The sequence below is a fragment of the Engraulis encrasicolus genome, chromosome 2, assembly GCF_034702125.1.
Source record: "Engraulis encrasicolus isolate BLACKSEA-1 chromosome 2, IST_EnEncr_1.0, whole genome shotgun sequence".
Classification (NCBI taxonomy): Eukaryota; Metazoa; Chordata; class Actinopteri; order Clupeiformes; family Engraulidae; genus Engraulis; species Engraulis encrasicolus.
In genome coordinates, this window is record NC_085858.1 from 32,956,017 (window position 1) to 32,968,516 (window position 12,500).

The 12,500-nt window shown below is 43.8% G+C and overlaps 1 protein-coding gene across 1 annotated transcript in view; it reads left to right on the plus strand.

The window, feature by feature from the left end:
* The window catches only part of si:dkeyp-72e1.9 (syntaxin-binding protein 4), a 90,393-nt gene that overhangs the window by 61,711 nt on the left and 16,182 nt on the right, over nucleotides 1-12,500 (plus strand). The window contains exons 9-13 of the mRNA XM_063214952.1: nucleotides 230-336; nucleotides 1,266-1,407; nucleotides 2,639-2,717; nucleotides 8,204-8,322; nucleotides 10,562-10,658. Of these exons, the coding sequence (XP_063071022.1) occupies nucleotides 230-336; nucleotides 1,266-1,407; nucleotides 2,639-2,717; nucleotides 8,204-8,322; nucleotides 10,562-10,658 (544 nt within the window). The remainder of the gene's footprint in view (nucleotides 1-229; nucleotides 337-1,265; nucleotides 1,408-2,638; nucleotides 2,718-8,203; nucleotides 8,323-10,561; nucleotides 10,659-12,500) is intronic.

Sequence of the window (12,500 nt, forward strand, 5' to 3'; positions counted from 1 at the left end):
AAGTCATTGCCCCGTATGTATGTATTTGTGTTATTTATGGGCACAGAACTTTGCTCATACTCATACCCCTTTAAAATGTACGGTAGGTTGATAGGGAAGTACAGGGCTTGTTGCATTAGATAAAAACATACAAACGACAAATGTCATTTATGAACTGATGTACAGTATTTTTCATCAATTCATTAATGGATTCATTCATGCATCCATTTGTGTCTTTTTAATTTTGCAGGATGGGCGATTAAGACCAGGAGATCAGCTGATTGCCATAAACAAGGAGTCCTTGATTGGAGTCACCCACGAAGAAGCCAAAACTATGGTCAACAAAGTCAAATTCAGGTGTGCTGCTGTGTAGATTACAAAATCAAATATTTTACAATATTTTTGATGACACTTTAAACCACACCATTCACTAAGACACTATAAACTACACTATTCACTAAGAATTAGACAGTTACTAACGTGTAGCTTTTTGTTCATCATTTTCAAGCGCTAAATACTACTACGCACTTAATGATATTTGTGAAATTTAAACACTTTTCCCTTGCCAACAACTATATAACCAGAATTAGCCAGTAGAGATCAATCATGTTCTCTGTGATGTTGGGTTGCACCACTCACATCTAGAGTCACATTGCAGAGTCATACATACCGTAACTCTCATAGCACCATGAATATTTAACATTTTTTAAATTACATTACATTTAGCAGACACTTTTATCCAAAGTGAGACACATACAACAATAGCATACAATTAAGTGCGTAAATACAGTATATAAAATAAATATACAATTGAAAAAAACTCTTCCTCCCCTTATAACCACAATGCAGGACATAGCAGGGACACAACAATAGAGTATGGGGGAGATACATAGTACATCATTTAAAATTGAGCTCTTTTCTTTTCCCCTGTCCTCTCCTCCATTCCCGTCCCCTCCTTTCCCCTACCTACCTACATTTGCCTTCCTCCTCTACCCTCCACTCCCTTCCTATGCCGTCCCTCCCCTCCTCTGTCCTCTCCTCCCCTCCCTCCTTAGTCCACCTTTGCCCTCCCCTCCTCTGTCCTCCGCCCCTTTCCTCCTCCCTCCCCTGCCCTCGCCTCCTCCCTCCCCCCTGCCTTCCCTTGCTCTCCCCCTCTGTGTGTGTCCCCACCCCCCACCCCCCCCCCCCCCCCCCCCCCCCCCCCCCCCCCCCCCACCCCCCCCCCCCCCCCCCCCCCCCCCCCCCCCCCCCCCTTGCCCACCTCCTCCTCCCTCCCCGCTCCACAGCCAGGACAGTGTGGTTGAGATTGCCTTCATCCCTGGCAAGGGCCTCTTCCCCAGCAGCGCCTCCCTCCACAACGGCGTCCAGAGGGGCACGGCCAACGGCTTTGCCCCCAGCCGCTTAAAAGTGCACGTTCGCGCCCCAGAGGTGAGACTTTGACTAGACAACGGATCATGAATACTGGCTTTATGGGGGAATGAGCTGAGCTCTGCTGTAGCCTTAGTTGACACACTGAAGAGTAGCAACTTACAGTTAATCACTTTGACCCATTGAAACAGGATGCAGAGGTGTAAAAAGTAGAAATACTCCTACTGATGCAATTACCACACTAGTACATGATCTTGCATAGTTCTCTTACACCAATTACTCCACTGCACACAATGAAGTAGATGCACCATAATACTTCTACTTTGACTTAATACACCTCTTGGATCCAATGTTGACCTCACCAGAGTGGCCAGTGATGCATTATTCATGTGAATAGCAATATTCTTAAAGGTGCACTGTGTAGAATTTGGCCAGAATGGGTACTGCAACTATGCTGCTCATTGAAACTGAGTTGCCTATTGTCAAATTTGGTCTTTTCATGAATGTTTACTAAGTAATAAACTAATATTTACTAGTATGGCCAAAGTACAGTATTTTTTGCAGCTGCAAATTTCTGGAAATTCAAAATGGCAGACCATGGAGAAGCTCCCCCCTTTTCATGTATGAAAAGTGCAATTTCCCCAGTGATAATGAATACTTAAAATTTGGTGGTGGTAGTAAATATTAATGAAAAAGCTAACATTTTTGAATTAGTAGCATGAATTTTGGAAATAAACTACAAAAAATCTTACACGGTGCATCTTTAAAAACATTGGGGCCCTAACTGTGTAAGTGTGATTGATCATACGGGAGGATTATAACGGCAAACCAGCTGCTGCCCAACTCCAATAGTCTTGTGACCATATGTTTGATTATTCAGCATTTGAAATCCAATCACATATTAGATTAATGTCAGGGTACTGGCCCAAGGCCCAGATTATAAAGTTGGATCTATCAAAGTTAAAAATGACACCACATCACAGACCTGGTCTGGCTTTAAAAACAGCAGTGTTTTGACAAATATTCCTAGAAGAACCTGCCCTGAAGTAAGCTATGCATGTACAAATAAAAATGTGACCATAACTAAATTGTAAATACATAGATATTAAGTATGATATGGAACTGGACATGGACTTTACACATGGAAATGTGCTTATGATTTCAGAAGCTTTTAAGCAACACCAGCTGTTTTTGAAACCTCAGCATAATTTAAGAAATGATATTAGAATAATGTTTAAAAATGATAAACCATAGACCTTGCATGGCTTTAAAAAAATCTGTGTTTCAACAGATATTCCCTGAAGAACCTGCCCAAGTGCCTTCATCCACTCCTGAAATCTGCCACACAGAAGTTCACACCCCAGGCACAGGTACGGCACCATGATTGTCTCACATCAGCATACAAACTTTTTCTGGGCTGAAACACACATTTCTTAAATTGTTCTCGATATTGAAACTCAGAAGCAGTTCATATGAACTTGTCCCCAATTGCATACTTGCACACACAGTACTTGTTCTTGTTCAACATTGTCAGCACCGTACTGTAACAAACATGTTTGATATCTAAGATTCATGATCAGGTGCTCTTCGAATCGTACAAATTTCTAACATAATTTGTAAATTTCCCCAATATAAAAGAAGCGGGTCGACAATTGCTTATGATGTAAAGAGGGATTCAAGTCGAGAATTAGGCTCAGAGTCCATATTATTCTAGACACACACCATGACTTGTTAATCCATGAAAAAAATGTGTGGTCACTGTGAACTTGTTTGTCCACAAACAAGGCTGCATGAATGTGCCCTTCAAATGTTGTGTTATGTAGATTGAACTGCAGACAACTTCTAAATCTGGACATTTTTAATCACAAATCTAGAGGTCATGTGACCTCATGAGGCGATAAATGACATTTGAACCAAGCCTGTTAGCACCTTGACTTCCAGTAGTGTCATAATGCCTCATACACACACACACACACACACACACACACACACACACACACACACACACACACACACACACACACACACACACACACACACACACACACACACACACACACACACACACACACACACACACACACACACACACAAACACACACAAACAAACAAACACAAAGGCGAACGGTGGCAACAGGATTCCATTCCATTTCAAAGCAATTATTTATTTGGACTAGCTCGGACGAGAAGGGAGTGAGATTGAGGATTAGCCAGGAGTGGCGGTTAGAATTTAATCAACGCCTCATTGAAAGAACAAAAAAAAAAGAATGAAAAAGAAAGAAGCCGTAATCTCACCCCACGGTTTCGGAGGCGCAGTAATGTATGCTCTCCTCGTGTTGAAAAGCCAGTGCGGAGGGAAGACATTCTCAGTAAACGGAGGAGAAAATGAAGAGCTCTTCTTCTTTTCACCCGGCGGCTAGATAGCGCTTTCTTATCGTTCGCCGTGGTAGTCTGTTTAGTATATGGCTCCCCCCGTCAGCGAGGCACATTCCAAAAACCTCTAATCTGCTTCCAACACTTAAAAGCGCAGATAGTATGTTACCATGGAAACCGTGCGGTCTGAAGGAGGGGAAAAAAAGGCAATTATGTTTGCAAGGGGTTTTACACTACCGTGAACTCGGGTCTTTTGGGCTCCTAAGATAGTGGGAGTAGGCGACGATACTGTTAGCTGTATCTTCACTCAGGGCTGGCACAGAGTATCACAGAGAGGCAACGTGGACTTAAACAGAGACAGTGGGTATTTCTCAAAACCTAGTGCAGTGCACTTCCAAGTGTATCAGCCTAATTAGTCACACCCAGTGATTGGATGCCCTTTGGTGAACTCTACGGAATATCCAATCACTGGGTGTGACTAATAAAGAGTATCCAATCACTGGGCGTGACTAATTAGGCTGATACACTTGGAAGTGCATTGCACTAGGTTTTGAGAAATGCCCTATGTTAAGTGAAAGCCTCTGGTGCTTCCTCTGAACTCCTGAGACAGGGCGGCCAGCCATCTTAGGGAAAAAACTGAGTTCATGTGCAGAGACAGAGGCCCAAACATTTTATTATGACTGAGTGATGAACCCCAAAGGACTGTGTGGCTTTATGTAGTGGAGAGAGATTATTGAGGACATCTGATCTGATGAAGTCATGAACTGGAAGCAACTTCACACACGCGCTGACGCACGCACGCACACACACGCGCACACGCACACGCACGCGCACACGCACACAGGCACGCGCACACGCACACGCACACGCACACGCACACGCACACACACCAACTAACAGATAGAACCCGGTGGCACACAACACAAGCTAACATTTAAAATAGAATAAGGAAACCTCCAGGCTGCCAGGTTGACAATTTAATTAGCAATATCGTTTCGGTTTATTTTGCTGCCGTCAGACAGCATAGTACTACTAAAATGGCTGGCGGAAATTGCTCTATTCATAGCCTATTAGCCCGTTTGTCACATTGAGGTGTATCATCATCACATTGCACTATGGGAGAAAAACAACAACGCTTTCAAGCAAATGTGTTTGTTTATCCATACCCCGTGATTTAGCTGCAGCCAACCAGAACATGCACTGCACACCGGTAGACTGATATGAGGGATGAAATGATATGTATTATAATTTCCTGGAAAACCCAATGTCAGACGACTCACCCTGGATTACATGTGGGCAAAAGGATGTTGTTTTGGAATATGGACAGGTTCCTGATAATCTGTCTATGCTTCAGACAGTGGTGCTAATCCACCACACTAAACTGATTTTTTTTGTTTGGTTTGGTTTTCAATTAGTAGTGTTACAGTAGAGTGTAGTAGAGTATAGTGACCTGATTCATTCATATTTTATTGTTTTTTTTTCTCAATAGGGTTTTTATTGGAGGCTCGATTAACAAATTGCTATGCACATGTTCACATTATGGTTCTGCAGGATGATTTTATTGTTGCCATTTGTAGTACATTCTTTGGTTTGATTAGGTTTCTACAGTACACAGTCAGTGTTGGTCTGAATGGAACCTAGTGTATCATGTTGATGTCATGGTGATCTCGTGGAATGATGGATGTTTCTACTGTTTGATGCAAGTTTTATTTGTCACATGCATAACAATTCTAAAAAGTATAACATGTAGTGAAATGAGAGATTACGCATGTCACCTGTGGACTGGCTGGGTCATACTGCGTGCAGCGTGTTGTTAACAAGACAGCAAGGTTAACAAAAAAAGGTACCTTAAAGGGGTATGCCACTATTTTGGGGCTTCATACAGTTAAAATTGTTGGCCGGGGTTAATAAAGGTGGTTAAGTGTCTTATTTTTCATGTTAGGCGTTGTCTTGCTTTAAGACAAGGTAGAGGAGGGAGTATGTAGCTAAGCTAGTGAAAGTCAATGGATCACTGTAGCATGTATGATCCATTGACTCTTACTAGCTTAGATACTTAGGGAGTCTTGAAACAAGACAACGCCTAACATGAAAAATAAAACACTTTACCACCTTTTTAAACCCATGCAAGGATTTTAACCGTATTTAGCCACCAAATAGTGGCATACCTCTTTAAAAAAGGCCACAGAAAAAGTCATTCGAAGAACTGATCACCCTGCTAGTGCGATTGTCATGTGGATCACATTGTTCTGTTGTTACGTGGCCATCACCCCCTGCCGAGCTCGCTGCCAACTCTCCCAGATTAAGCGGGCAGGAGGGATTTGAACAAGCTTGCCCGCTCCACCATGGCTACGGCAAGGGAGAGATTGAGACAGCATGGGAGGGAGAGATGGAGGGAGGGAGGAAGGGAGGGAGAGAGGGAGGAAGGGTGTGACCTCTGGATGCCACCTGTTTCCTTGATGGATGGATGGATGGATGGAGGGATGGATGGATGGATGAATAGATGGGGCCCCCCTGCTGTGTTTGACCTGCCGCATTAAGAGAGTACCGCTGCGCTGGGAGGAAGTGGATGAAGGGAGGAGGAGGGAGGAGAGGAGAGAGGCTGTGGGGAGAGGAAGGATTGGGAATGGGTGCTGAGAGGGGTGTGGCCCGCTACGTCATGCAGAGGGGGCAGGAAGTGAGGAGGTGATGGAGACACAGTTGGAAGTGGTGATGGTGTGGTGATAGGTGCTTTCACCTCACAGCCCTTTGTTTACAATCGCAAACAAACTGTGACCTGTCTGGCTGCCTGTCTGGCTAATGGGTCAGAGGGTAAACCCTTCATCTCCCCAGTTACACGCACAGAGTATTTTGGTTTCAAGGGGAATGTTGTGGGTATTTTGTTAAACTGTGTATAAACTGTATGTTATTCTGTATAACTAGTACTTTTAAAAGAAAATTTAGAAAATGTAGACTAAACTTGTTTTAGGACATTCGTCCATGGGGCATGTGATTTTTACTTGTTATAGCAATATTCACTTGAAACGAGTGAAAAAAAGTAAAGTCACTTCCCCAACGGAAAAGTTCTAGTACTAAATTTTTGTTCAAAAGTACTAGTTATTAGGTGATTTGTACTTTAATTAAGATTGACTAGATGTTTGCACTTGAAACTAGAAAAATAAGCTTGCTGACATTTCATGTTTTGCTGTGTAAAACTAGCTACCAACTAGTTGTAAATACTGCACATTACAAATTGCTTACTTTATATTTATAATTATTCAAAATGCTACTATATCAGAATCGTCACAATAGGAATGCACAACCTCTCTTTTTTAATATATGTTCTATGTATGTCTGCTGTTGCCTGGTCTTGCACTTTATATGTCTGTATGGGTATTGTATAGGTACTCTAGGTGTAATGTATGTATACTGTCTATGTCTAATTGTCTATGTCCACACCTAGAGTCTAGAGTCTATGTCTGTCTGCATGGGAAAGTAAGAAACGTAATTTCAATTCTTTGTTTGACCAGCGCATGTAAAGAAACTGCATTCAATGCACACTAGGTGAAGGTGGTGTGCGTGCTGGGGTGACAGGAGATAGTGTGTGTCTGGGTCTTAAGTGGCTTTGGAGTAATTAACTCATGAGTACTGTAGAGGGGGAATCGGGGCGGATTGGGGGTGGTGTTGTTAAACGAAACAGGAATTGAAAAGGTAGCCAAGACAAGCTTAGGTTAATACCTACGTATACTTTACCCTTCTACTCTTCTCTTAATCCCCAGGACGCCCCGTTTGTCTTACACACTCTCTCTCTGGCTGTCTCTATGTTGTGAAAGGGCATAGGGCGTTTTTGCAATGGCTTAATGAAGTGGAATCCCACGTTTTCACAAATGACAAACCTTTTCTGGTGTGGAAACGTAAAAAAAAGAAAGAAAATATAGCAGTCCCTTTCTCTCCTTGTCACAACAACCCCCCACTCAATGCTTAGTACTTGTTTGCAATGGCTTAATGAAGTGGAACCCACGTTTTCACAAATGACAAACCTTTTCTGGTCTAGTAGAAACCTTAAAAGAAAATTAAAAATATAGTAGTCCCTTCTGTCCCTGTCCCTTCTTTCCTTGTCCACAACCCCCGCCCCTAACCCCCCGTGCAATGTTTAGTACTTGACGTCCACGAAGAGCCCCATTCATCCTTGCCTTGAACTTAACTCCAACTCAAATGCCACACCACATGTCAGATCCAATTGACCACAAACATTTCTGTCTTGGGGGCGCTGTGGCCCCCACACATTTGGGCTTGCATGCCCAGGGGCACCCCGGTTTGAGTCCGGCCGGGGTCATTTCCCGATCCCACCCCGTCTCTCTGTCCCACTCGCTTCCTGTCACTATCTCAGACTGTCCTATCAAAAAAAGGCATAAAAGCCCCTTAATATATATATATATATATATATATAAATATTTCTGTCTTTGTGTTTTTTTGTGTGTGTGTGTTTTGCTGCCTCAATCCTCAGGATCCACAGCAGCATGTCCGAGACCTGCCATCGTAGCCACCACTGTAGCCGCCACCGTAGCCAAACCCAAGATCACCTTGGACCCCCACATACGCCTCAAGTCCGAGAAGCTCGAACTGGTAAGTGACAAACAACACAAGAGCATCATGTGAAGTTCATGATAGCCGTATGAGCACATTTGTCCAGAAGACATGAGGAGAGATTCAGTTTGATGCAACCCAATACAAAGCATTGCAATAGAATATGATTTTTGTGGAATTTTGGTTAGAATGGAACTTTTCAGTAGTGTCTAAAAGGCTAGAAAAGAACCTAGCAAAAAAATAAAACACTATTATTAAATTATTATTTTATGTATTTTTTTACTCATTGCCTTTTTCATTTGTTTCGCAAATACTTAGCTGTGTGCTGCTTATCTAGGTACTGTAGGTGCACGTAAAATCATGGCTCGTTTGTGGGAGCTCATTACTCTGTGAGCCTACGTCTTTCTCTTGTAATTCAATTACTTTGGCTCACACTAGACACTGATCCTACTCGTAGTACGCCGCGTCCCGACATGTCCCTGCGTTTGTTTACTCCTAAAGTCTTTATTTTAAGGCACGCCGCACGGGAGGGAGCCTTGCACTTGAGCTCACACCTGTAGGTCTTACTGTAAAGGCTGCTGCCCTTGTCTTGAGATTAGTTTCAGCCTGCGCGACAGGACAGCACAGGACAGGAGCTGCTGGTCGCTCATTAGGTCAGATGCAACGGCTAACTTAATCCCTTCTACCGCCAGCACGATTGTTGCCACGAGCCGAGCGCCACCCCGCCCCGCCCGTCCCTGTACTGTCACTCCGGTGTGGTACGGTGTGCCATCACGTATGACAGGGGGTGCGGGGGTGACCGCTGAGGCAGTGGGGGGAGTTGTGGTGATGGGTAGCTACCAGGGCCACTAACAGCTTTTGCCAGGCACGGGACAAAGTCTTCTAAAAGCCCCACCCCAATACATACAATGTAATGAGGACCAACTCTCTGAGCCCGGGACAACAGACCCCCTTGTCCCCTCAGTCAGCGGCCCCGGTGGCAGCCATCATCGACCTGCTCACTCTGTTTGCCAAAGTGTCTCTCGGCTGGTCCCACATTCCTGACGTTGGTTGGCTGGCTTGGATGGTTGGTTGCCTGGCTGGCTGGCTGGCTGGCTGGTTGGTGGACGTCCGTCCGTCCCTCCCCTGGTCTGCTCTTTGTCGTGGTGCAGTTGTGTAGCAGTGATTGAATCTAATCTCCCTGATCCTGGTCCTGACCTTAATCTACCGGTACATTAATAGGATTTAGCCTCGGTGGGAGAGGGAGAGAGAGAGGGAGAGAGAGACAGAGAGAGAGAGAGAGAGAGAGACAGAGAGAGAGAGCGCACTTTCATGTCAAACGCAGACACAATGCACAAATCTATATTTAGAGTCATCCTGCGCTGAACTCGCTCAGAGGAAGGTGGAAACGTGGAAGGAGGTTATTGTGGTGGTTATTGTCTCTTCATATGTTGAGGTTTGGTCGGGATGGCATGCATTGCTATGCGTAGGTGAATGCTCTGCCAGCTGCGTTGTCAGTGCAGGCGTTTGTCAATGTCAAGGCGTTTACAGTAAATGGGGCCAGTGGGAAAGCTTGTAAACAACTGAAGTCCCAAAGGCCGACAGAGGGGGTCTTGAGTGCTAAAATCTTTGTTTAAACCTCCATGTTCTTTGGAATAGTCAGCAGCATCATCTGCTTTTTTCGTTTGATTAATGAAGCTGTTAAAAGTTTGAAAAACAATAATGCCAAGGCTCCCTCCGTTGGGATGCACAACATTACTGTCACACTGCCTCCTACTGTTGAATGTCTGAAATACACACAGCCTGGTCACTGCACCATGACCATGAGTGGCACACAGCTTCAGTAGTAAAAACAGGAGAAAAGATAAAGTAATTGAGAAGTCGCTTTTCATATGTTTGGAAGAGCAGTCATTATAGGTGCACTGTGTAGGAGGATGGTGGCCACAGTAGGTACTGCAACTATGCTCCTCAATGTAACTGTGTTGCCAAATTTTGTCTTTTCATTACCAGTAATATTTACTGTATGAAGTAATACTAACACTTACTGTAGAATGACCAAAGTACAGTAAGTTTTGCTGCTAAAAATGACTATTTTTGGAATTTCAAAATGGCGGACCATGGAGAAGATTCCCTTTTTCATGTATGAAAAGTGTAATTTTTCTAGTCATAGTAAATACTTACATGGTGGTGAAAAAGGTAACATTTGTGAATGGGCAGCATGAATTTTGGAAATAAACTGCAAAAAATATTACACAGTGCACCTCTAATGCTAATGTGCCTACTGCTGTATTCCCTGCAGGCGCTGACGTACCTGGGCCTGGACATCAGCGAGGACAAGAGGCGGAAGCTGAGACAGAGCCTCGCCACAGACCCCCAGGGCAACGTGTCATACGGAGGTGAGCCGACAAACTGGACACGCATCACTGTCCCTTTCAGCTCAACTCAAGGGGACACTCACTGCATCCAAAAGTCACAGTTGCACTTGTCATGTCTTGGCTTGATCTGATTACCAAATGCAAGGGAGGGAGGGGAATTGTGTGTGTGTGCGTGTTTGTGCGTGTGCGTGTGTGTGTGTGTGTGTGTGTGTGTGTGTGTGTGTGTGTGTGTGTGTGTGTGTGTGTGTGTGTGTGTGTGTGTGTGTGTGTGTGTGTGTGTGTGTGTGTGATTGTGTGAATAGATGCAGAAGTGGTAACAGACACAGAGATGTGTGGATGATGGCATTAGGTAAGGCAATGCCCAGAAAAATTAAGTAAAGACAGTATGTACTGTTTAAAAAGGCAGTGAGTGGAGAGGACAGAAGTGAGATTGGCAGCAGTAACACTAATTTGGGCAACATCCAAAACACCTGCTCGTCCATAGACAAGTAAATAAGGTCACATTTTGAACTCAATTCTGTGTGGTAGTGTAATGTGTCAGATTTGATCACTTCGCCTGTCTCAAAATCTGCCAACCATGTGTCACTCCCCGTCAAACTTTAATTCAGCCGTTAATAGGCAAACAGTGATTTTACAGGCTGCTTTTGTGGTCTGCTTTTAGAAATTACCATTTTTTACTTTTGGCTGACGTACCCAAACAAGCATTGTGGAAAAAAATAAAGAAAAAATAAAATATAATTTTGGCTTTACATACTGTACAGTAGACATATTCACATTTTTATCAACTGTTGGTGGTATGAAAGACATTCAAACAGTGAAAAAAGCATTTTTTTATGACGGGGTAGCTTTATAAACAGGCTTTATAAACAGGCATGTCGGCACGACAGCCACCATGAAAACTGCAGATGGTGACTTTAAAACGTGTTGAGCTGCATGACTGTTTTTTTGTTTTCTTTTTAATACATTTTTTTGGTCTTTTTTACTTAATTGATAATAGTATAGTGAAGATGGTGACAGGAAGCGAATTGGGAGAGAGAGACGGGGAAGGGCCGGCAAAGGACCCGGGCCGGGAATCGAACCTGGGTCGGCCGCATATCAGAGGAGTGCCCCACCGTTAGGCCACGGCAGGGCCAGCTGCATGACTGTTTGACCTTCGTGATACAAAATCAAATTCACTTGAACAAACACAGTCCTGACCCCAGCTAAAGTACAGCATGAAGTGGAAACGAGACCTGCAGTGCTGGAATCTTCCCCAGGTGTTCCTGTTCCTGTTTTAGGATCACAGGCTGCGTGCGGCTCTAGCCTGCGCTCGACTTGGCTGTAAAAAAAAAAAAAATCTCCTGAAACTTGAGAAAATCCTTGAAAGACTTAAAGGATCTTTGAGTTAGACTCAGAGTCACAGCAGGGGCCCAAGAAGCAGACAGAGGCACCTGATACTGTGAAGACGAGCAGAGAGGAGAGAGAAAGAGAGAGAGAGAACGAGGAGAGAGATTATGAATACCCATGAGCCTCTGTGTTGTTGTGCAGTGGCAGCTTATCATAAGGTCACTTTTCCCATCTATTTTAGGTGGCACATCCCAGATTGCCTTCATCAGGCTGCATTAATTTGCTAATAACACACTCACAAAGTTCAGTTCACGGACACAGAATATCTGGTTCTCTCTTTCTTTTTCTGTCATTTCTCTGTGTTTCTGTTTCTTTCTATTTCTCTCTCTTTTATTTGTCCCCATATTTCTCTCTCTGTACCTTTAATCATTTCATTTCTTCATCTGATTCTACATACACTACAAGATACTGTATTGCCAGATCTACTTTATTTTCCCCAGATATTTAATGTTGTTGATTGAATCATATGCTTTGAAT